The 23,596-nt window shown below is 36.9% G+C and overlaps 1 protein-coding gene across 11 annotated transcripts in view; it reads right to left on the bottom strand.

The window, feature by feature from the left end:
- The window catches only part of CACNB2 (calcium voltage-gated channel auxiliary subunit beta 2), a 247,078-nt gene that overhangs the window by 17,429 nt on the left and 206,053 nt on the right, over window positions 1-23,596 (bottom strand). For 8 of the 11 annotated variants that reach the window (XM_027450663.3, XM_027450664.3, XM_072033680.1 and 5 more), the window contains 6 exons: window positions 21,724-21,860; window positions 19,959-20,035; window positions 16,028-16,161; window positions 12,549-12,629; window positions 12,166-12,224; window positions 9,730-9,839 (listed from right to left, as the gene is read on the bottom strand). In XM_027450663.3, coding sequence (XP_027306464.1) covers window positions 9,730-9,839; window positions 12,166-12,224; window positions 12,549-12,629; window positions 16,028-16,161; window positions 19,959-20,035; window positions 21,724-21,860 — 598 coding nt within the window. Of the gene's footprint in view, window positions 1-9,729; window positions 9,840-12,165; window positions 12,225-12,548; window positions 12,630-15,862; window positions 15,883-16,027; window positions 16,162-19,958; window positions 20,036-21,723; window positions 21,861-23,596 lie in introns of all 11 variants that reach the window. The other 3 variants (XM_027450665.3, XM_027450666.3, XM_072033681.1) reach the window with 1 other exon arrangement.

Genomic DNA, 23,596 nt, shown 5'->3' with positions numbered 1-23,596 from the left:
TCCTTGTATTCCACCTTTTCACTACATGTAAGATGGCTGCAACTACTAAAGTACTAATAGCTTCTCTTTTTAGCTTTTTTTATTTTCCATCTTTCTTTTGTCACATCTCTCAGAAAGCAAATTTTGTACCTCTGAAGATTCCTTCCTAACAAGATACTTAACACAGATTTTCTCTCTGACTTTTGACCAAAGTAAGCAAAGAAGCCTAATTTTCATGAAATATAAATGTCACTGGTAGTTAAAATAGAGAGCTGAGACCAAAGAACAGTGACAGTGTGGAATCTTCAGCAGCACAGTAATAGGTTAGCAGCTTCCCATCTCCATGAATATCTTTCACCACCCAGATCCCCTCGGTCTCCTGCCCCACACTGGTGGCAAGGCTGGGAAGCTTCTGTGCCCACTTAGCATAGCCAGCTAAGAAGGAAAAAGTCTTAGATGGGAATGTAAGCAAGTAAGAGGGAATAACCACTCTATCTGAGTCTTCAGGCAATGGGACAGAAGATACTTGGACTACAGGTGTTTTAATGTGACTTCTGACATAAAAGAATTTTTTGTGAATACAGTTACATTTCCCTGGTGTCCACTAAGTCCTTAACCACCAGCATGTTTCATAAAAAAGGGGGTGGGGTGGGAAGGTGGATGACTATTCTTCAGGGAAGTGGCTGTGTGCATTACTCATGCCCAAGAGCCGGAGTTGCTGCAAGGCCCAATGCAGAAGGGAGAGGAGCAGCAGCAAGACCGGGCGTCTGCTACTGCTTTGCTGGGCGCTCACATCTGGGAAGCCACCAGGTGAGGTGCTGCAGGAAAACGGGGCTTTCTGCTTTCTGTTTGCTGAGGCTCAGCATGAACAAAAGCATTCATGGAAAGATGATTCTTTTGCCAAGATTGAACTGGAAGTAAAGTTTAGTGGCCTATGAACAAAGGAGCTTGAAATCAGTGGATGACAGCAGAAAGATAAATGGACACAGCACACTGAACACGGGGGAAAGCTGCATGGAAATGACTCTGGCACAACTGCAGGTGCTCAGAAGGGGCGGTGTACCCATCACTAAGCTCCCCTACACTCTGTTAGCGAGTACATGGGGTAGTAAAGACTGCAAGGAACCAGTCCAACATTTATTTTGCTCAGAAGACCAAGCAAGTGTCTCCTCGTTGATCATGATAGATGTGGCCATATCAGGCTGCCACTAACTGGGATATTTCTGCACCATGCCTCATTACTTGGCTTACAGATATGGTCCATAGACACTAAGTAAGTGGTCCCTAGGTTTGTTGTTTTATTCAGAATAGACATAAATAAAAACATGCAGTCTTCCTCCCAGATAGGATGGGGAGCCACCCCACTGATGGCTATTCAACCTCCTCTGCTGATGCTACACTGCTCTTAAAAAATTTATGCATTCACTGAGTGGGAGAGATACCAACTTTGTAGCCTGATGCTTAGAGTGGGAGGACCTGGATTCCAGTCCTTTCTCCAGGGAAAGTTAAATTATTATGCGAAGTGCATAAGACTCAGCAGGAGCAACTGACAACCTTCATAAAGGTGATCATAGCCCTGTCATGGGGATGGGAGTTATGAGCTCATATCTCTGTTAGCAGAGATGAACAGAAAGGAACCCAGACTTCTTTGCATTCTGGTAGAACAACCTAAACCCTTACTCTTGGGCACAGACACCAACTTTTTACCAGTTCCATAAGCCTAGGAGAAAGAAAAAATACTGGATCAATACAAACTCCTGGTGTGAAAAGTTTTGAGGGAAGCAAACAAATAGCTTATTAAAAATATTTAATTCACCTACCCAGGTACCTTAGTTATTACAGACATACCTATGACCTTAAGAATATTCTTGCATTACTATACTGCTTTGTCTCTAAAACATGCTTTGTTTCACTACAGTTATCAGTCATATGTATTTCAATGCAATACCATAGGAAAATAGTGATATACTGCTGAGAGCTCTCTCTAATTTACAGAAATCAAGATTTTTTTTTTCTCTTATGTCCTTTGGAAGTATGCAGAAAATTTCATTAAAATACTTTGCCAACACTGTATCAAGAAAAGCATTTGTAAGTTAGAATAGTAGAAAAGTGAGCATCAAAGTTCTGTCACAAAACTAACCGGAGAATTCATTAGAGAAACACTGATATTAAATGTTAAAGCAAAAAAAACAACAGGGCTGGCCCAGAAGGATGGATAAGCATGTTCAGACATATAAGGCGTATTCAGACATATAAATTATAAGAAGTGTAGGATCTTCATGCCACTCTTTCCCACCCCTCCGTTAAAAGAAGTGTAGCCCTGTCCCCAGGAAAACCCAAAGGCTTGTGGCTTCTTCTGGCTCAAAGCAGCTTGCGGTTTAGCATATTACTTTACCAAATCTGAGGATTTAATGCCTTCAACTGATACTTCTAGACCTTCATCCCAGCTATTTTTAAGATACATTATAAAGACACAAACAAAATTTTCCTTAACAAATTTAACACTTTTTTTTTCTTTGAACGATATTAGATTCCCTTAGACTAATACATCCTTAGACAAATTTTTGCATTTGTGTTCCATGTCCTCTGTAAGTAGGGAAGGAGTCTTCTGAGGTTTAACTAGCACTCTTTTAGGCTTCCCTCCCAACCCCACTATTATCAGGGCAGTATTTACTAAAAACATCATATATATAACACCTGTCATTAAATCATCAAACATGGAGAATACAAAACAATATTATCATATATACACAAGGCGTGTGTAAACTGTTACCATAGTTTCAAACATTGAACTGTTGTTTTTTTTTTCATAGACATCAAGAAACTAAAAATACAAGGCTGAAATTTGCACTGATAATCCATTACTATTTCTTCAAGCATTTATGTTTCATTTCCAGAAGACAAAACTCTGCAATATCAATGAAATGATGTGAATGGGAGCTTTATATTTGTCTTGAGACAAATTTCCAAAGGACACACTCTAGTGAACATGCAAACTAGGTGCATATAATGCCTTATGGCATATGTGCATACGGTTAGGTACAATAGTACAATAGTAAATAAACAGATTTACAGCCTTTGGACTGCAATCTATTTACTATACACACAATGACATCTTAGATCAGCATTCACGTATGTGTGTTAGAATATGCAGATTAGGTACAGACACCTTAGAAATTTACAGTGGAAAACCTAATCTTTAAGTGTTTACTTGTCAATCTCATCTTTATTTTTAGAATTTATTAATGAAGAATTTTTTGATAAAACAAAAACAAATTTAGCAACACAGTACAGCACTGGCTTTTGTCTATCAGTGAGTCACTTACTAGAAACACAAGTGGTTTTGTGAGGTACAATAAAGCATTGAACACAAAACAGCAGGAAAAGTAATTTGCAAGCTTGTATACATACCCAAAACATCTGGAAAGGGAGAGCATTAATGAAGCAAAGAATGGAAAAAGCCAAGACAATCAGGTTCTTGTACAAAGCATACAGCATGAGGCAAGGTTATAACAAGTGTAACATACACAGAAACAAGAAGAAAAAGGTTCGGACCATTTTGACAAAGAAATGCAGCAAAAACACAAAGCTGGTTCAGCAGTTCTGCAAATGGCATGTACACATATGGAAATTTAACTAAGCCAATTGGGACTGCTTTTCAGGTGAATGAGATTTAACCATCTACTGTACCTGCTTAGAGAGTAAAGTCTTTTTAAAAATAATAGATTTCTTATGCTCTTTTAAAGAAATGAACCAATTGCCCTTTCCTTAAATTTAATTCTAGCATTTCACATGTTACACAGATAGCAGTATTGACAAGCAAACATTTCCCTTTAACGTACAGAACAAGCATTCATATAGGAGAGGAATAAAACTGTACTTTCCTACTAAATCTTTGAGTCAGTCACTATATTTTAATAAGATTCTTGGAGACATTAACTTTACAATAGAATACTCAGAGAATCATAAATATTTAACGGTAGCCTTGGTTTCCAATGAATCAAATCCTCAGGTGTATTTTTACCTGATTACTTTATAGAAGCAAACTTTCAGTCAACAGGTGTCAATTAAGTCCATTGAGACTTCCCTATAATCCTGTGAAGACGGTTCCTCATGCTAATTCCTACTCCTCATTACCATGTTGTTTGTGTATGCCTCCTTGAAATTAATTGTTTTATTTATTAAATCAGTTCCAAATAGTGGCAACTCACTCAGCTGTTCACTGTGCTGTGAACATTTATGAACAATATGCACCATACTGCAAACCTATACTGGGGGATACGGTAAGAGGTGCTCATTGAATTCTCAGGCAACTGTATTTGGTATTGATGTATTAAGCACATTACCTCTGTACCATGTTCATTCATTTCTAGAACAAGAGCTATATATTAAAATAATACTTACATTAAAAAAAAAAAAAAGGATATATTTTCAAAGGTCTACAAAATAGCCTTCTCTGCTGCAGTTACAACAGCTGCTCACAAATGTGAGCATAATTTAGCCAAAAATTAGTCAACTTAACTGTTGAGCTACATAAAGGTGGGTGAGAAAGCGAACACTTCCCATTGAAACTGGAAGGGATCTGAATGAATACAGAGCAGTTCTGGGGAGCTGCATTTGCCATAACACAAAGACATTTTTAAATTATACTGGATGTGGAAATAGGCACATGGGTTTCCTCTTGTCCCATAGCCATGGAGCCAGCAGCCCCCATTCAGAGCAAGCCCATCCCAACTCTTTCTTCATTAGCAAGATCAAATTTCATTGCAATAAATATTATTTCTATACATTCAGACCAGAATTAAGTCATTGTAGACATACTGAACAAAAACAGCCACAAATACAGTGTTTGCAAAAATTCTGTCTTTTTCTTGAGGTAACTTGGAAAAAAACAGCCCTATTATTCTTATATTACAAAAGGGAAAATATAGGTGGAAAAAACTTACTTCCCAGAACCCATCAGCAGACCTGTAGCAGATAGTAGAAAAGAACTAAGGAAACCTGAGTCCTGACTTAATGATTTATTTATGACTGGTGTTTTTAATAATATATTTACTGAGATACTTTTAGTAATACATACTGGTACAGAGCATATATATATGTATTAATATGTATTGCATATGTATTGGCTGCAAACCTAACACTTAGAAATTAGGAAATGACAAGATAGCTGTCTTAAATCAAACCTTTTGTGGTCTGTAATATAAGACAACATTCTCAAGAACACATAGTAACATTTCTGTAAGGCTACTGTCTTAACCAGCACACAACTCCATACACCGTAAACTGATAAGCAGCTACTAAATCATTGACTTCCCCTTCATCGTCAAATGTGTGTTACATGTCTCATTTAGAGCACATTGTTCAAACACTTCTCTGAAAATTGAAAGAATAACTTGTTTGTAAGCTAGCTTATGGAACTTACTGTGGTGGTATTTCACTGCTCCAATAAAATCCAATAAAGCATCCCAGTTCAGTGAAAATCTGGAATTATTTCTATTTTCCAGATATAAAATTGGATGTCAGAGAATAACCATATTATCACTCATTTCAGGGGTGGGGAGTGGGGTTCAATTTTGGAAACACAGTACCTGATTCTTCAGAGTAATTACTATATTAAAAATTAATTTCAAACTAGGAAGATGGAAGCCATCCTACAGGAAACTGAGTTCTGGGGATTCTTTCTTCCAAAATGGAACATAACCTTGAAGCTTCTTTTAAAAGTCAGTACTAAGACTCTGGACATTCCTGATGCTACTGTGTACTGTCAGCACATGACATCAGTACTGACCTGAGAGAAGACAAAACTTCTTTGAGCTAGGTAGGGCATGAAAAGAATATCTCCCCAGCTGAATGACTGCAGGGAAAGTCTAAAGTAAGAGGACTTCTGGGGAACATAGCATCATAAACCTGGTATTTGGCAAGGTACCCAACAGTAGCTCCAGCAGCTCATAAAATACTGCCTGGTTTCCATCTGCATTTTTAAAATCAGTATGCTACCATGTAAAATGATGATTTTGATGACACACATTATCTTTTGATGTGTTCAAAGCCCAAATCTCAGTTGTAGCCACAATACTTAGTACCTCTATAAATCATGCTTGAGGAATGCAGAAAGGTACAGGGGTGGGGGGTGGGAATTGCCATCTATAAAGAGCCTGTAAACAACTAGTCCAATGCCATATGAGAAACTCTGTATCAGAAACAGCATGAGCCACTATTGCTAGTTTGGTCAAAAAAGAGCCTCCCTTTCCACTCCTTGTACACTGCATCTCACCTCCGACTTGGTGAGCCCAAATTGCCATTGGTGCAGCAAAGAGGCCCATCAGGAAGGGGACCAAGAGGATGCCCCTTCCCCTGCACCTTCCTCCAGCCTCCATCCGCACCAAGCCTCGCTCTAGGCATGGGTGGTCACCACGATGCAAGCACAGAATGCTCTGAGCTCCCTTGGTGAGCTTTACAAGGTGCCACCTCCAGAGCCAAGCCCTCAGTGGTGCCACAGAGCTACTTGTAGGCCCTGGGTGAGGAGTGCAGGCTGCTGAAATTCAAAACAGATGCTCATGGCACATTGTGCTGTAGCTTATAGACTACTGGGTTGTAGGCAGCAGACCTCTCCCACTGGAGCAGTCCCATTTTTGAACAGAGAATCAATGTCTGCTGAACAAAAAGAGAGAGATCAGTGCTCAGTATACTTAACACTGAAATTGTGATCCCTCTTCCACACCAGATGCAGCAGAACACTCTGGGTGTTGTATAGCTCAAAACTGTTTTAATTACTGGGGTATGAGCTGCTTTGAATGTAGAAGATGGGTGATGATGAATATTCCTCTTTATGAAATTATTTTTACCTTGGTTCCAACAAATCTTCTCTGTCAAAACTAGCAGATATACCGCCACAAGTGTTTTTGTTCAAATCAGTATTTTCTGGCCTGCCATAAACTTAAATAGAAAATGCCCTATTGTACTTTTAGAGACCTCCCTTTGCCTTCCTGAAGTTTTTTGCCCTATGTATTATACAAACAATAGGAAGTGAAACAGTTGCTGACTTGTTTCTGAGCAGTTCCAGTTTCCCATTACAAATTTATACATTTTTCAGAAAAAAAAGAAAAACTAAGGCAGAGAACTGATGGAAAACTAGACCATAAACACACAACCAAAGACTAAACTGCAGACTACATAAGTCGTGGTATTAAGCTGAATAGTTAACCTTTATACTATTGCTTCCTAAGCTTTATTTTGCACAACTTTAATTTGAAAATCTAATAATGTTCTCGTAATGGATTTTTGGTGGCTTACAAGTATAGCAGATTCATCACGTAAACTGAAAATAAAAATTCCACTGTTTGGTATGAGGTTGCCACTCACCTCTGCTACCTGAGCCAGCTAAGCACTCACAGCAGTGATATGCTGTCATATTCTTTGTGAACCACTGCTAGAACAGGCCACCTAAAGACAGGCTACAATGATACTTTTGGATTCTGATTCTAATTCTACCTTGATGTACATTGCAGCAAGCAAGGGAACAAAGGGAACAGACTGTAACACTCCTTGTATTTTCTTTTTTTTTTTTTTTTCATTTTTTTCCCTTTTTTTTTTTTTTTTGCCCTTGCACAAGGGTTTTCCCACTGACTTACAAAACAGTTCTATTTTCTGACTCCAGTTATTTTATCCTATCTTAGTTTGCCTCCCAATCCACTGCCCTGCCATCATCATTTCCCATTCTGGCTTCCTTCCTGACTGGTTTTGCTCTTCCCATGGTTTCCCCCAAGTCTGGAGCACAGCCCCTAGGAGTGCTTCACCAGCAGCTTCAACCTTCCTAGCTCCTACTTGGTAACTCCAACCTTTTCTGTAACAGTGTCTCACCTCTTGCTTTTCTTTCTCCCTACTCCTTCAGTTGAACACCTTTAAATTAAACATCTTTTTGCTCCATTCTGCACAGCACAGTAGATAATGAAAGCTTAAACACAAGTACCTCCTGTTTCATTGTGTTTTTCTGCCCTGGTCCAATCCGCTGGGGGCAGATTCTGCTCAGCATCATCGCTGGACCTTGTACAGCAGGAGCCTAGTCTTTAAGTAATCCAGATACAAAGCTTGGCATGCATTAACTGCGGCTTCTACTAATGCTTATAGGAACTTGGTCATGGTTTCTCATTATTTTCATAAAAATACCCAGGAGCACATAACTGGAGTACATTTCAGCTCATAAATTTCAAAACCTTGCTAGATTATTAAGTGTATGGGAGTATTGGAGCTTCTGAAATAAAAGGTTTTGAGAATTTTTTAACATAGGTAAAATTAATTTTTGTCCTACTATGTTAAAAGTGACCTGGTTGATCTAGTATTTCCCAAAATAATTTAAAACAATTTTATAAATCAGTTAAATTTTAGAACAGCAACTGAAAAACAGATCTATAGCAGGAAATATTGGCTAATAATAACAGGCATCAGTTACAACAAATAGACAGACATACCTGCCTATAAACATTTATACATAATCAGCCATGTTTTGGATGTTTCCAACTGAGATTCTGTCAGCACTTTCATCTTAAATAACTCTAAGATGTTGATAGACTTAAGGTACGGTTTTGCATGAGATAAAGGTGAACAGTGATAGCTATTTTCTATTTTACATGTATGAAAATATTTTAGCATGGGGAGTAGATGATATTCTTTTTATTACTGCATATATTTGTACAGCAGTGTAACCTCATGCTTTGATGTTCAGTCTGGGAAATTAATCCCCATGCTTTCTGCTCATGTTTCATGACTAGGCAACCTCCATCTTTATTACTAATTTTCAACTCTATTAATAAAAAACAGTAGCACTTCATCATTTTACTACACTGTTTAACAGGCTTTGGACACAAAATTGAAATTCACACTAAAGAATATTCTTGCATATAAAGATATTCATTATATTGTTACATTACAGTACATTTTATATTTGAAAACACTCAAGACAAACATGGAAGCCATCAGATTATTTCTAAGTGAAGATTCACATAGCTCAAAACAAGGGTTTTCTGAAATATGCCTTCAAGAAAGGGAAGTCAAACTTTATAAGGCAGAAAACTACATTCTACAAAAGACAGTTATTTTATGCAAATGTGAAATAGTCGATGCTCAGATGTGCTCAGAAATTCTGTTATAAGACATGATAAGGAACACATTCGGAAGGCTGAATGATACTGTTTCCTGTTCCACAAAATTATAAGATTTCAAAACATGATGCGGTGTCCAGGAGAAATTAATTTCTCTCAAAAGCTTCTAAGAGAAATACAGTCTTGTAAAGAAAGCCCTATCTTTGTCTCTTAAAAAGAAATCCTAAAATGTGTACTTCAACACTTTTTTTTCAGGTCTAAGATATCAGTAGATATCACTACTTGGAACCTCACCAAAGAGATAATGCATAAAATCAATAACATCTATATAGTTTGAGACATTCTGATACTGTCACTTCTATATAACCAGAAGAACATCTGCTTAAATTTTATTTAGCTTATGGACAGTTACTTCTTCCCACCAAGGCAAAGAACAAACATGAAAAGTGAACATAAGCAGGATAAATCAAAATCAGCACTGCATGAAGTTTATCTGGTAATGATTTAAAAATGACTTCCAGAGCCAGGATTTCTGAAATACAAGAATCATGATTGTTTCACAGCAGAGAGAAGGCTATTTTTAGCTTACACGTATGAATTGAGAGTAGTGCACTATACAGCCACTTGTTAGATAGCATCATTTACTTACCTAAGCTTGATCTCGTGTTAGATCGCTCTATTATCGCATGCTTACTGGGGTTATTTAATACTGAGCGTTTGGCAAGCGAGATGTCTGCTGTGACTCGTGTAATTGATATACTGCAGAAATAAAACAAAATAGAACAACGTTATTTATCTTGTGGGGAGAAAAGAGATTTGTCTAACATTAGAAGATGTCTAAGGCTAAAGGAAAACAAATTCTCATTGCTACAGTATGCTTTGAACAAAGAAAACAAAAAATAAGATATTTTATTTAACTACTATTGTTACGAGAACTATTGTAAAGACACCCTCCCTTCTGCATAGCACCAAAATACTACTGCATTTTGACCATGGACTGCAAAGCTACATGGATCTGCAAGAGTGGAGGCATGGGCAGGGCAGAGACATCCTGTAGAAGACGCACTTGTCCTCCCTGGGGACTCCAGGCTTGCTGTGGTGAGACCTTGCACCCAGTGTGCCCAGCATCAACTCTACAGAGTTTCAGGGCTCTAAAACTCCCCATTCACTGAAAGGAGATGTAATTTATCTCTGACTAAATAGTCTGCTTTCTTGTTTCCCTCATTTTGATTAAATCTTTTTAAGATTTACAAAGATTTACAACCTGGCTTACCTCAACCATATGTATAAGAAATGTAGGGATATGCAGAGTTAATAGGTGAAGGTAAAGCTCCACAGGCAAACTAATACAGCCATGCAACTCTGATCTTTATTGTTCAGTTTACTAGCATATATTTTGTTTTTTAAACTGAGTGCAAGAGCTACCTATTTTTCCAGAAAGATCAAGAAATATGCTGGCCTCCTAAAAATGGAGACTGCAACACAGAGAAGAAAACCACAGTAGTGAGGAAGCAAATGAAAACTCTGGGCTAAGTATCTCTAGTAAGCTCAGTTTTGTGTTTAGGAGAAAACATAAGCCAAGAAAAAAGTGGTTACTTCCAGCTGTTTGTGCAGACCTGGTACATAACCTTCTGGATATTCTTCTTCCTAGGAAAACGATTAACCCAGTTTGTTTTGCTTTCCAGGGCCAAAATACACCCTTTGTCTAAATTCCCCTTTAAACTCTGGTCTAATGAGGTTCAGAGGTCACGTTTTTCCAGTGCTGAGGGTTAAATCAGACTGATGGTATTCCCTTGTTCTTCCTTGTATGATTTTATTTACAATTTAAAAGGAGGAAGTGGATTTGCTAAGAACAGGGAGAGCTCCTCTCTAGAAAGCACACTCAAATGCTATTCAGCTGAAATGTAACCAAAGAAGTCATTTCCCAATGAGTTCAACATGTGTATATTTTTCCTAAAGCCCTATGAAACGTAACAAAGCCAAATGTTAATACAAAAAAGCAGAATTATTTTCAAAATACTGATCAGCAATATTATTTTGAAAATTTAGGCATGATTTAACTAAAGCTAAAAACATAATCAAGTGCTATTTCTGGCACAGCTCCTCTAATCCCATTAGCCTTAAAATGAAATCCAGCATGTTGTCTGTGCTACTGGTTAGTTACCTCTATTGGCTAATTGATGAACAGTACCAAATTTTCAATTTTTTTTCCTTCCTACCTGCTACAGGGAAAAAAATCCCCTTTTTCAAACTCAATTATGCAGTATTAAACAAAGAGTTATCAGTAAAAAAAAATGACTTTTTTTTTTTTTTTTTTCATTTTAAGATCTGTTAACAACTTTTTAAGGTCATTTTAATATCTTTTGAGATATACCATAGAATCACCTGATAGGTGATAGAATACAGAATAGAACATCCTGAGTTGGAAGGGAACCACAAGGATCCTTTAGTCCAACTTCTGGCTCCACACAGGACCACCCAAAAACCAGACCACGTGTCTGAGAGCACTGTCCAAATGCTTCTTGAACTCCGGCAGTCTCAGTGCCGTGTCCACATCCCTGGGGAGCCTGTCCCAGTGCCCGACCACCTCTGGGTGCAGAACCTTTCCCTAACCCCAGCCTGACCCTCCCCTGTCCCAGCTCCATGCCATTCCCTTGGGTCCTGTTGCTGTCCCCAGAGAGCAGAGCTCAGCGCCTGCCCCTCCGCTCCCCTGTGAGAGAGCTGCAGGCCGCCATGAGGCCTCCCCTCAGCCTGCTCTGCTCGGGGCTGAACAAACCCAGGGCCCTCAGCCACTCCTCATAAATCTTCCCCTCTAGACAATTTACCATCTGTGTAGCCCTCCTTTGGACACTCTCTAATAGTTTTATGTTCTTATATTGTGGTGCTAAAAACTGCATGCAGTACATGAGGTGAGGCAGCACCAGCGCATGGTAGCATGGGACAATCCCTTCCCTTGACTGATATAACAAGGACAAAAAGTAGCCCACTCTCCAAACAAAGGGTACATACGCCATTGTTTCTTAAAAACTAATTAGTGCCTAAGTAGAACCTGAACTCCAGTAAATTTGCAATGCAAAGTACTTACCGCCCTTCAAATCTATGTTTTAAAAAATCAAATAATGCTTTCTGCATCATATCTGTTACCTAAAAGCAAACAAACAGCAATTTAATATTCTCATATGAAACTGATAATACTTGATGTTATTAATTTGGATAAACCTGTAATTAAAGTTGACAGCAAATCTTGTATCTGAACAATATGATAGGAATATAAGTAATTAATTCTTTATTTGAAATTGGATATGAAATAAAATACATGTGACCAGGTATCTAGTAAAAGCGTAAGCTGTATATATATTTATCTATGAAAAAAAAAAAAGTGATTCAGTTTAATTACTTTTGAACATTTAAATTCACGTAAAGCAAAATATTTTTGGCAAAATAGAACCATTCCCAACAATCACTTACCTCATATCCCTTCAAAGAAGGCCCCACTAAAACTACTGGTCGCATAGAAGGCACTACATCATAGGGAGGGATGTGCTCTGTCTGTAAAACAGAAAAAGCTCTCAGCATTGCAGCACCTAGGTAGAATGTTCATTACTTTCAATATTAGGAACTGAATTTCCAGTGATGTCACCAACTGAGGAACTGTGAATTCATTAACTTTTCGTGAAAAGTGGTACAAGTTCACAGGTTCAGGGATTTCTTTCGAAGAAGCTTTTAACTGACTTTCAGTTTTCTTACTACTTTCATGTTTGCTCTGGGTAGCTTGAAAACTGTTATTCTGGAGATGTGCGGATGTGCCACCCCATAATTCCTGACTGGTTAATTGAAAATGTTATTTCCAATAGTTAATGACTTGATACGATTGACTCTAGAGAGGTGACATCTGTATTCCCAACAAAATTTTATTAGGCAAATTACAGAGGAGAAAAATAAAACAAGAAGGGAAGAGAGAAGTCTAACATATCCTTTGCGCTCCAATCTGCGTACTGCTTTGCAAAACATCATGACACCACTGCAAATTCTAATGGAAGCACTCATAATCTGACTTCAACATTTGCATCCACAATTCACTTCCAAAAGAAAACAAAATAATGACTGATCAAGTTAGTCATTACAGAAAACTTTCATAAACAGAACTTGGGATAGCAATACTTCCACTTTAGGAAGTTTCCATAACCACCCAAGAGTGGATTATGTTAGTACAATATCCACCAAACTACTTACTGATGTATCATGCATGATTTAAAAAAAACATTTTGAATTAGAAATGTAAAAAAGATTGCCTGTTTCCAAAGACTGACAACATTTTTATATTGTTATTGAAACAAAATATAAGCAGATTAAACTTTTATTTTCTTTAATAAATGGCTATCCAATATATATATCAAAGAATGACTAATGTTGTCTTATCAGAAAGGGCTTTTTGTTTTTAAGAAAGGGTTTGGTTTATCTTTGTCTAGGGGAAAAATGTTTCAAATCCAAACCCAGGAGCCTGTGGGTGATACAGAAAGATGGTATACCAGATCCATTTTTCAGATGCCTACATAGTACAAATACATCAGTCAAGACTGTAGAAGACAGTCATCGTTCATTGTTTCAGTACTCAACATATCCCAAGATGTTTCACAATAACATTAAAGTATATACATTCCAAACACAAAAACACAGACAGACATTAATACAATGACAGCACAAAATGCTACACAAGCAGCAGTCTAAAGCAGTCTAAAACATGAAAAACATTTTTGCGAATGTTTTTAAATATAATTTATCTTCTTTTTTGTTACCTGTAGCTTTACCAGATAATTAGTAACATAAGAATGAATACCGGTGCCCAAGGCATCATAAGCATGTCAAATGAACTTATCTTAAACAGGGCAGAATCTAACTCAACACATTTCAAAGCAAAACCCTGCAATTACACCATTCCAGTATTAAAATGCAGCCCTCCAATGTTCTTGCCGATATTACTAATAATCTGATAAATGTATTAGAGTCAGCTCCTAAGAGAAAACAGTTACAGATGTGTCAGTGCTTATAGCATGAGTGTCCTGATGCAACAGATCTTTATTTTAATGCAGCAAACTCAACTGAAGATATTCATGCTAGAACTTAACCAGCTATTTGAAAATTAGGAAAAGTACAGAAGCTATCTTATTTGATGGAATATGGGTTATATTTAAGATCTGTTCTGCTGAAACAGGCTTTATTAATATTATTTTTAATTTTTGCAGCTTGAAGCAACAAAGGTTTCAGCAGAAAATTCACTAAGCAATCTAATGGAAGCACCTAAGTAATTCAGTACTAGTGAATTTAATATTCTAAGGGCCTGGCACTAACCTATACAGTTTAGTGCCAAGTTCAAACACAAACTTGGAATATAAACTAATGTAGTTCAGATTATATACCTTAGTGGTTTGACCATGAATGACTAATTTGGGATGCCCATTCAGTTTTTACTGTAAATGGCAGCATTAGAAAAGCAACTATAACCAGTAAAGACTGTGATATGGAAGAAAAGAGGCCCCACACAGTTAAGAGAGATGGAATTTGTCACTATCCAACAGCATGCTTTTTTGTCCACAAAACACATCTTCTAAAGATGCATTATGCAGATTAGCATCTAATATACATCAACATGCTTCCTTAGCATTTATACTTGGTTAGAAATACGATTAATGAATAAATTATTCAGAAGCAAGAAACTGCTGTTAAGTTCCACAGTGGGCTGTGAATGACATGGTACTTAACACACCCTACTAAAGAAAATACTAGTGACTGAAGATGAGAAGGATATAGTGTTTAAAGGAGCTCATGAGAGAATAAAATGCTTTATTCAGCTAAACAGGAGAGCATCCAATAGCACTGGCACCAGTGTCACTTGGTACTGTTTTTAATCACCATATATAGTCTGTTGTTACTTTAGATGTGAGTGGTTAAAACAAATGAAGAAGAGCTATGAAGAATTAGAAGATTTAAAACAAAAGTAGAAATGTAATATCCAGTTTCATAGTTTGGCTGCTAGCTAGTGTCTTGATAACATATTCTAGCAAAGATCCTAGAAGCATATGGCACAGTTTGCTGTAACAGGTTGCCAATGGCCTAATTCTGCAGTGCTTTGGGCTGTATATGGGGAGACATTGGCTCTCTGTGAGCCATCAGTACCATTTCCAATAGCTGAGATACTAAAAAAATCTGACTGATGGAAAGCAAGAACGTTTGTCTAGTAATTTATACATGACAATAGGATAAACTCACAGTAAGCTGCCAAAACAAGTCTGCAGTTTTCCACTGGTCTTGTTCATCTGCAGATTTTACACCAAGTGAATTAGAAGCTGAAATACTAAGTAAAAAATTCAAGGATTCTGACTATTTGTTGTGTAAATCCAATCTGAGTATCTGATTAGATTCCAATAATTATTTCAATAGACTGAGTTTTAATGAAAAAAAAAAAAAAACACTCTGACAAAGAGATAGAAAGAACAAGCATGCACTAGAGGGGTGTATTATATGCATTTATAAGAAATAAATTCCTCAGAGATTTAGAAGGCCTTCTAAGTGTGTCTATTTATTCCATCAAAAAGGATAAGTACTGTAGCAGGGTTTCATGGATGCTCTCTGAACTTAGGACTTTATCTTTTAATGTACTGAATCCTCTAATAGCTTGATTAATCTCTTCTTTCAGTCTAGGATAGCTGCATTGTTAAACTGGGGTAATAATGCTAATGATGCCAGTGGCAGGATAAACATAGGTAATGCTGGTATAAACTTACCGATTTCTGCTTCTGCTTAGCTACAGCAGCATGGAAAAGAAACAAAGAACAACAAAGCATGCATGTTATTGGCTTGTCAAAGGACGCAGACAATTAACAGGACTAGAAATGTGACGCAGTGCAGGTGAGCAGGTGGACAAATGGGAGCTTGGAAGTTGGTGTTACCTTCTTAAAGAAGGGCATTCTTTTCTCTTTGGAGTGGGGTGATGTTACACTGTTTGCACTGGGTTTGGGGGAGCGATGGTTTGCTGGAATATCATTTTCTTCTGCATCTAAGCCAGTGGCATCTATGTCTATAGCTATATACAGACAAACAATTCAGAATTATCAGATGACAGGGAAAGTAAAAAAAAGGTTAAAAAGGAAATAAAAAAAATAAAGAAAAATCCTGTCCAGAGTAAAATAAAAATTTAAAAAAACAACCATGAATACAAAACACAATAAAACAATGGGAAAAAATTTAAGGTGCAGTACATTAGGATTAGAAAACACGAGGCAGTCTGTAGCAGCTACTGTAACATTTTCCTCTGATCCCTTATTACAGAATTAAATCAGACATACACATAATTACTCTTAGAAAACAGAGGAGTGGCCAAGTTTTTTTGTTATACCAGTGTAAATCCAAACTAATTCACTGGAATAAACGAGACTTGCACAAACGTAAAAAACAGAATCTGACCAACAACATTTGGCCAACAATATTTGCATTGTTTTATAGTGATAAACACTAAATAAAAAATGTGCATCATCAATTGAAATTTGAAATGTTACTGGTGTGTACTTGGAAATCAAAATAATAATAATAATAATAATTTTTGGAGCAAAAAAAAAAAAAATCAGCCTAATAGTGGTACAGTAATACCAACATTTATCTTACAGTTGGCATTTTTAAATCACCTTAACTAAAAATGCACAGTAGGCATAAGATACATTTATTAAAAATAATATACACAGACCTACCGATAATGAAAACTAAAAAAAAGAGGTATCAGAAGAGAGAAAATAGATCCAAGTTATCTCAGAGAGCTGGATCCTGTGTGAATAGTGAGGATATAGGCAGAGCAAAATGGAGCTGAATACAACAAACCTCTTTCAACCTCTTTCTCAAGGGAATAAACAGCACTCAAAGCCTGTACCATAAATATAAAATAGCTACCCTCTTTAGCAAGTAACTAGCTTGCAAAGTATCATCAGAGACTCAGAAATAAACACATCTTCAAAATGCAAGGCCATCCTGAAGGCAAAGCCCAATGAATACCTGACAACCAAAAAATCAGACAGTTTATAAGCCTTCTTGTTTACAGCACCCAATCCTGATCTTAGGTACTGTATTACCATTGTTTTCATAAAGCAAGTACATACACAAAAGTGATCCACAAACATGCTGTACAACATCACCCTTGCGTGAAAAGATCTTACCCATCTCTTGACACCCGCTGGTAACAGGCCCATCATCTCCTGCCATTATTATGCATTGAATGTAACCCTAAATAATCTGTAAGCAGTATCGTTTGCATAGACTTTATCCAAAACTATAATTAATCAGTGTAAACTATTATGAAACCACCTTAGTGACCTGCTTTCAGCTGTTTGATGAGTGGGACATCAATTAATACAGCAGCCTGTGCCAATAAATTATGCAACACACAAATATTTCTGTCAAGGCTATGTGCAACTGCTGATTTAAGGGACACTTGGGACAGTGATCTCCTCCGATTGAGGGGAGTATATTTTCCCATTTGAATTGTCTACACATCTAATGCCACAATCCCTGACATGCCTTGAGTTTATACCTCTCCCTTTGAGGCTGACCTTGCCAGGAAAGCCCATGAGCAGATCTGCAGCCTGTTTCTATACTTCTGCTCCTAAAAACAGCCACAGAAATCACGTAACATTTTCTTCTAGCAAAGCTGTTCCTTCATCCTCTTCATAATTATAAAAAGAACATATTATCTTTTCTTGAATACAGGCCAGCACAGCCGCTATATAAACCCCTCATAATAAGACATATTAGAACACCTCCACTAAAATCATCTGTAAAGAGAATTGGGATTGTTAAGTTTTTCCTGTAAAAGAGAAATGCAGCATTTGATCAGCTATCAATATCTTCATTTTTCATTCTCAGTTTTCCCATTACATAACATCTGTGACAGGTGTGTTTTTTTTTTTTTTTAACTGTCAATTATTTTTAGTTAGCTGATTTTTTGTGTCTTTTTTTTCCTTTTTTTCCCCAAACTCATTTTCCCAATTATCCACATCCTGCTTGGTAGTCAGTGAGGACTGTATGGGTTGATTTATTTACTTGTTTTCAGTCTTTCTTCACTGTGTTTCATGCTTTTGTGGCATTAGTTTATATTGGGAAAAAAAAACAAACCCTAACTCAAAGTCAAAACATGAAGTTACCTTATTTTTGTTATCTTTTCTTCAAATTATTAAATAATTGATGTGTTTGCCATTTATTACACTTTCACAAAGAGAAGGCTTGGGAATAGCAGAAATGGACCAGGTCAGAATCGAACTGCACTTCAAAGTCAAGTGAGTTCTTGACTTTTGAGTTCATTAGTTACAAATTATGCTTCTTTCACCCTTGGTATGTTTTAAGATAAGCAACAAAATACTGCAGATCCCAAATATAAAGATCATAGTATAAGCAAACACAATCTACTCATAAATACTCTCCAAATTTGCAATGTAACTGGAACAACTTAAATAGATTTTCTTCTTTCTCCAGAAAACTATGTTTCTGAAAACTACTGTCTGAAGAAATGACTCAATGCAATGAAAATTACAGCATCACTAGCAATCAGTGAGTGGGCAACCTAATTATGCTATCTGTTCTCTTACCTTTAAATTCTGTGCAACATTCTGAAAATTTCATATGCACTGCTATCTAAGTGGGTTTAGTATATAAAAATATTATAACATTTCAGATGCTCTAATTAGAAAATTACAATATAGGTCTACGGACACTTTCTACTGCAAAAACGCAGTCATTGAAAAAGGGGCCTTAGCAGTAAATAGGACAGTTAAAGGCCTTTGTAAAGCCACAAAAGATTAGTGTGTTCTACCAACTTGTGACAGACACATATTAGTAAACTACGCATTTTCTTACAAAAATGGCAGATAGGGAACATAAGTGGAATTTTGATAAACAAACCGCAACTGTAATAAAGTTGGTCATTACAAACAAATTTATGTTTTCACAAGGACAGATACATTTTTCAATTAATTTAACCACATGAAGCTACTACCATAACTTGACTGAACTCCTGTCTCTCTCTTAATGTCCATGTAAATGCTTTAAAATCTTCAGGACCATTTTAAGATGCCTGCTCTGTATGCCAGCTCCATATAAACTAACGTGACATGAAAACACTCATCTTTGTCTCTGTAGGCAAGGTGCTAGCAATATTCACTATTTTTTTTGTGATTTCAGGTATTCCAACTGTCTTTTTTTTCTCTGAGGAGAAAATAAAGATTACACGCCAGTGTCCTACATGAACTCATGAAGAATTTGCTTCATACTTCTTAAGTCTAACATAACCAAAGTTAAGTCTGTTGATGCTCTAAATTCAAAACAATACTCATGAAAAAAGTCTTCTGTCAGAAAAGAAAAAAAAGATAACCAGTATGCTATAGTTATGTGAAGCAGATTTTCATTATCAGAACTGTGAAACTGAAAACTCCTGTTAAAAAAAAAAAAAAAAAAAAGTCGTTGTTGATGCTATGGCAGAGACTTCATGAGCATTTTTATTCTTATTGCTGTTTTTCCTCCTCTACCAGAATATATTTCTTTTTCAGCAGGACTCCCCAGACCAAGTCTTTAACTATCTCATCGCAAGACTATATCACCACTTGACTATTCCTCTGCTATAAAACCTTGCAGGAGAAGCAAAGAAGGAACTCTGTGGATTGCTAAGAGCCTATCATTGCCTACCCTTGCAGACATTAACTCTACTACTTCAAATGAACCCAAATCAGACCAATAGGGCAACACAAACACACTGGAAATAAGAAAAACAGAACTAGAAGTAATATAAATTTTAGCAGATGAAAGGCCTGATTCTGTAATCTGGAGGGTTCATGACCTACTCACCAGATGATGGAGGCGTCGATTTTCTGGAACTAGGAACTATATCACCCAGACTGGATGAAGAGTTTCCTCCTGATTTACTGGAGTAAAGCAACAAATTAGTTTGAAGTTTTATAGCTTTATCAGTATTTATTCTAGCCTATTTATTACTTGTTTTATAAATGAGCTGCTAGACCAGAAGCAAACAGTATTTCTGACAGTGGTATAAAATATACATCTTACACTAAACACCTGTACATTTTGAAGACTGAGGAAGTGCAAACACCAATCACGCTCCTTGCTCTGTGCAACTTCATTCTGCAACATATGCTCTTACTGTGATCTTAATGTGATCTGATCATTACCGACAATTAATATTATTACTATACATAATTTTTAAACCAATAAGAATATCTGTTTAACAGAATAATTATTAAGAGTGCCCTAATGAAACTGACAGTGTGTTTGTCTAGTGTCTTTTCAATTTAATTAAGCTACAAATTTGCTGTCTTGGTACAAGGTAGCACTTCGGTAAAAGAAGCCTGTCCAAGGAAGACAAAACAGCCTAAGATTTTGTCAGGCTTTGTGAAAGCCTACCCAAGTGGTGCAAATGGAAAAATATTTTTAGCATCTTTATTTTTGTTACTGTAACTAGAAAAGCACTGAAATGAATGTAAGAATGTATGTTTCTCTCTTCAAACAATTAATGTGGCAGTACTAGTTGATACTTTCTCTATCTAAAAATATTTATAATCACTAAGTAAATTCATTTGTAGTGTAGGACAGTGTTATCTCCAGCGAGAAGTTCTGGTGGACAGAAGCTTTTACAATTTGGGAAGTGACCAAATCATTGGGTCAGATGTGGCTGCATCAGAAAGGCCAGGAGACAAGTAAGGAACCAGATTCCTCCTGCTGAGGGTGGGACACTCAGGAAAAGCATTTCCCAGCCAGTAAAGACAGCTGACGCTGCAGCATCCTGGTCTCCTCCTCATGTTGACTTGCTCTTCAGACACTGCTGCCCTTCCCATTGGAGCAGAAAAGCCTTTCTTACTTCCCAAATGTTTCCCAGATGTTTTCTCAGCTCCAGCTCCATCCCAACCAAATATAATAGAAATATTTCTGTATCCTATATACTCAAGGAGAAGCAAATGGCATTTGTTTCTATGTGTTACCTTTTGTTGGAAAACTACTGTATTAAGAATTCCACAGAAAGATCACGGTATTAGATCTTACATTATTGTACAATATGGTTAGATACTGAATCTGTATTTTTATGTCATTATGGCTGCAGTCAGACACAACAAATGAGACAGATCAAAACATTTTTCTCTGAGAGCTAGATAACAGCCAGGGGCTTTGCTTTATGAAAAAAAAAAATCATATTAACATCCTCTGAAATTTCTGAAATCATCTTTAAAATAGTTTAGTATAGTACATATAGTATTGTGAAAAAAATGTTATAGAACTTAGGGGATTGATTTTTAGCTCAAAAATTGTGCTTTCACATAACAAATGTACTAACTGCAATGTGTATCTACAAATACTGTATGAAACTAAACCAGAATAAAAATCACAGACCACCACAGGCCACCAACCTAAGCACCCACTTGCACTCTGCAATGGCAATGACATTATTAATCGTATACATAAATATTACATTTTTCATTGACTCATCATTTTTGAAACCGTCAATTTTAACAATTAAAAAGATCTACAGCATACACAGCATTGATTTCCAAAATAACTGCTACAAGCAGTGCTACTACTTCTAATGTTTTGTTGTTGTTACCTGGAGTAGAATTTCCCTTGCTTTGCCTTTTGTTCATGCTGCAGCCTCATGTTTTCTAGTTTGACTGGGCTTGGTATGAATCCTATTTCACAGCCTTCTTTTACCAACCGTCCTATCCACCAGTCATTATTAAATTTCTACAAAAAAAAAAAAAAAGAAATAAAAAGTCATGTACTATGAAATTACTGTATTTGTGATCATTTTGTTATTATTTTTAACTTGCAGCTAAGTCATTTTATGTAATTCTTCCCTGCAGTTAATCATTGTACTATGTTATTATGGCAATGAAGAATAGTGGTAATGTTCAGAAATACATTAAAATAATTATACCTTCCAAATTATTAAAATGCTACAGTACTTAAGCAGAAACTTTCTCTCACAAAACATCATGATTCTCCCTGGCTGTAAATTCCACCCATTTCACCATCTTTATTTCTTCCTGCTTCACAGTCTTTTCTCTTCATACATTAGAGTTTCTTTTGTTCTCCCTTGATCTTTCTCCTCAGTGGACACCTGAGATTTCTTCTGATCTGCTCTTATCCAACAATTTTTACAATCTATTTTTTTCTTACTGTATTAAAATCAGTTCTATACTTTAAATAAAATACCACTTCTTAAGCTCTACTGCTTCTCTGAACTCACTACTACCTTCTGAAATATGACCACATTCCACTTCCTATATATCTTCTACTACCTACCTAAATACAGCTCATGTGATCTGTACGTTAAGCAGACAGTGACAGATCCACAAGGAATGGATATCTTTGGACAACTAAAAAAAATTACAGTTATACATATGCACATATTTCAATTAACTGAATTTCAGCCTTTTAAGTATGAGATAATGAGTGCTCCGATTTAATAATATTTATTCATACATTGTATTGGGCTTATGTGGCAATGGTTTGGTAGCAGAAGGCTGCAGGCATGGTCTCTGTGAGCAGAGCCCAGCAGATGCCCCATGTCAGAGAAGAGCCACCTCCAGCTGGCTCCAGAAGGGACCTACCGCTGGCCAGAGCTGAGCCAGGGCGCAACACTGGGTGGGCCTCTGGGAAAGCAGATTTAAGGAATGGGGGGAAAAAAATACAAACTGCTGTGCAACAGCAGCTTGGAGAGAGGGGTGAGAGCCAACACTGCTGACTCCAGGGTCAGCATAGCAGGAGGGCAGGAGGTGCTCCAGGCACGCAGCAGCAGTTCCCCTGCAGCCTGTGGAAAGGCCCCTGGTGGAGCAGGCTGTCCCCCTGCAGCCCATGGGTCCCACATGGAGCAGATCTCCACGCTGCAGCCCCCCCATGGGTGGAGGAGCCCCTGGTGGAGCAGGTGGATGTGGCCTGTGCAGAGGCCCCTTAGGAGCAAACTTTTCTGAAAGCTGTGTTAGTTCAAACATCTTATTAAAATTATAACTTTTTGCTACAAAATGCTAATTAAAGACATGCATGTGTATTTCAAATACACTATAAGACAATATAGGTGGAGGAAGACTATAGTAATTGAGTCAACAGAGGTTGCCATTATATGGATCTGGCCTACGCTATACACAAAATCTGCAAAAGTAGTATTGCTTAGCTTGGTAAAAGGAAGAGACAGATAATTAAAAAACAAAACAAAACAACAACAAAAAAAACCACCATTATATTAAAATCTGAACAGTCAGTACTTATTAAAACTTTCCTATCGAACAACAGACAAAACTAGTCTTAATTTGTGATTCTGTGATTCTGAATTTAATAGAAGTACTAAATCTATAGGAATTTTTCTTCTTACAAAAATAAAAGCAGTCATACTTGCAAAGTCTCAACGCTAACTACTGTTGTCAGTATATGAAAAGGAGGATAAGGTAGTTTTATGAGAAAGTAATACTACAGATAACACT

Source organism: Anas platyrhynchos, chromosome 2 (genome assembly GCF_047663525.1).
Source record: "Anas platyrhynchos isolate ZD024472 breed Pekin duck chromosome 2, IASCAAS_PekinDuck_T2T, whole genome shotgun sequence".
Classification (NCBI taxonomy): Eukaryota; Metazoa; Chordata; class Aves; order Anseriformes; family Anatidae; genus Anas; species Anas platyrhynchos.
Note: the sequence above shows the minus strand (reverse complement) of the source record. Positions and strands in the feature narration are given on the sequence as shown.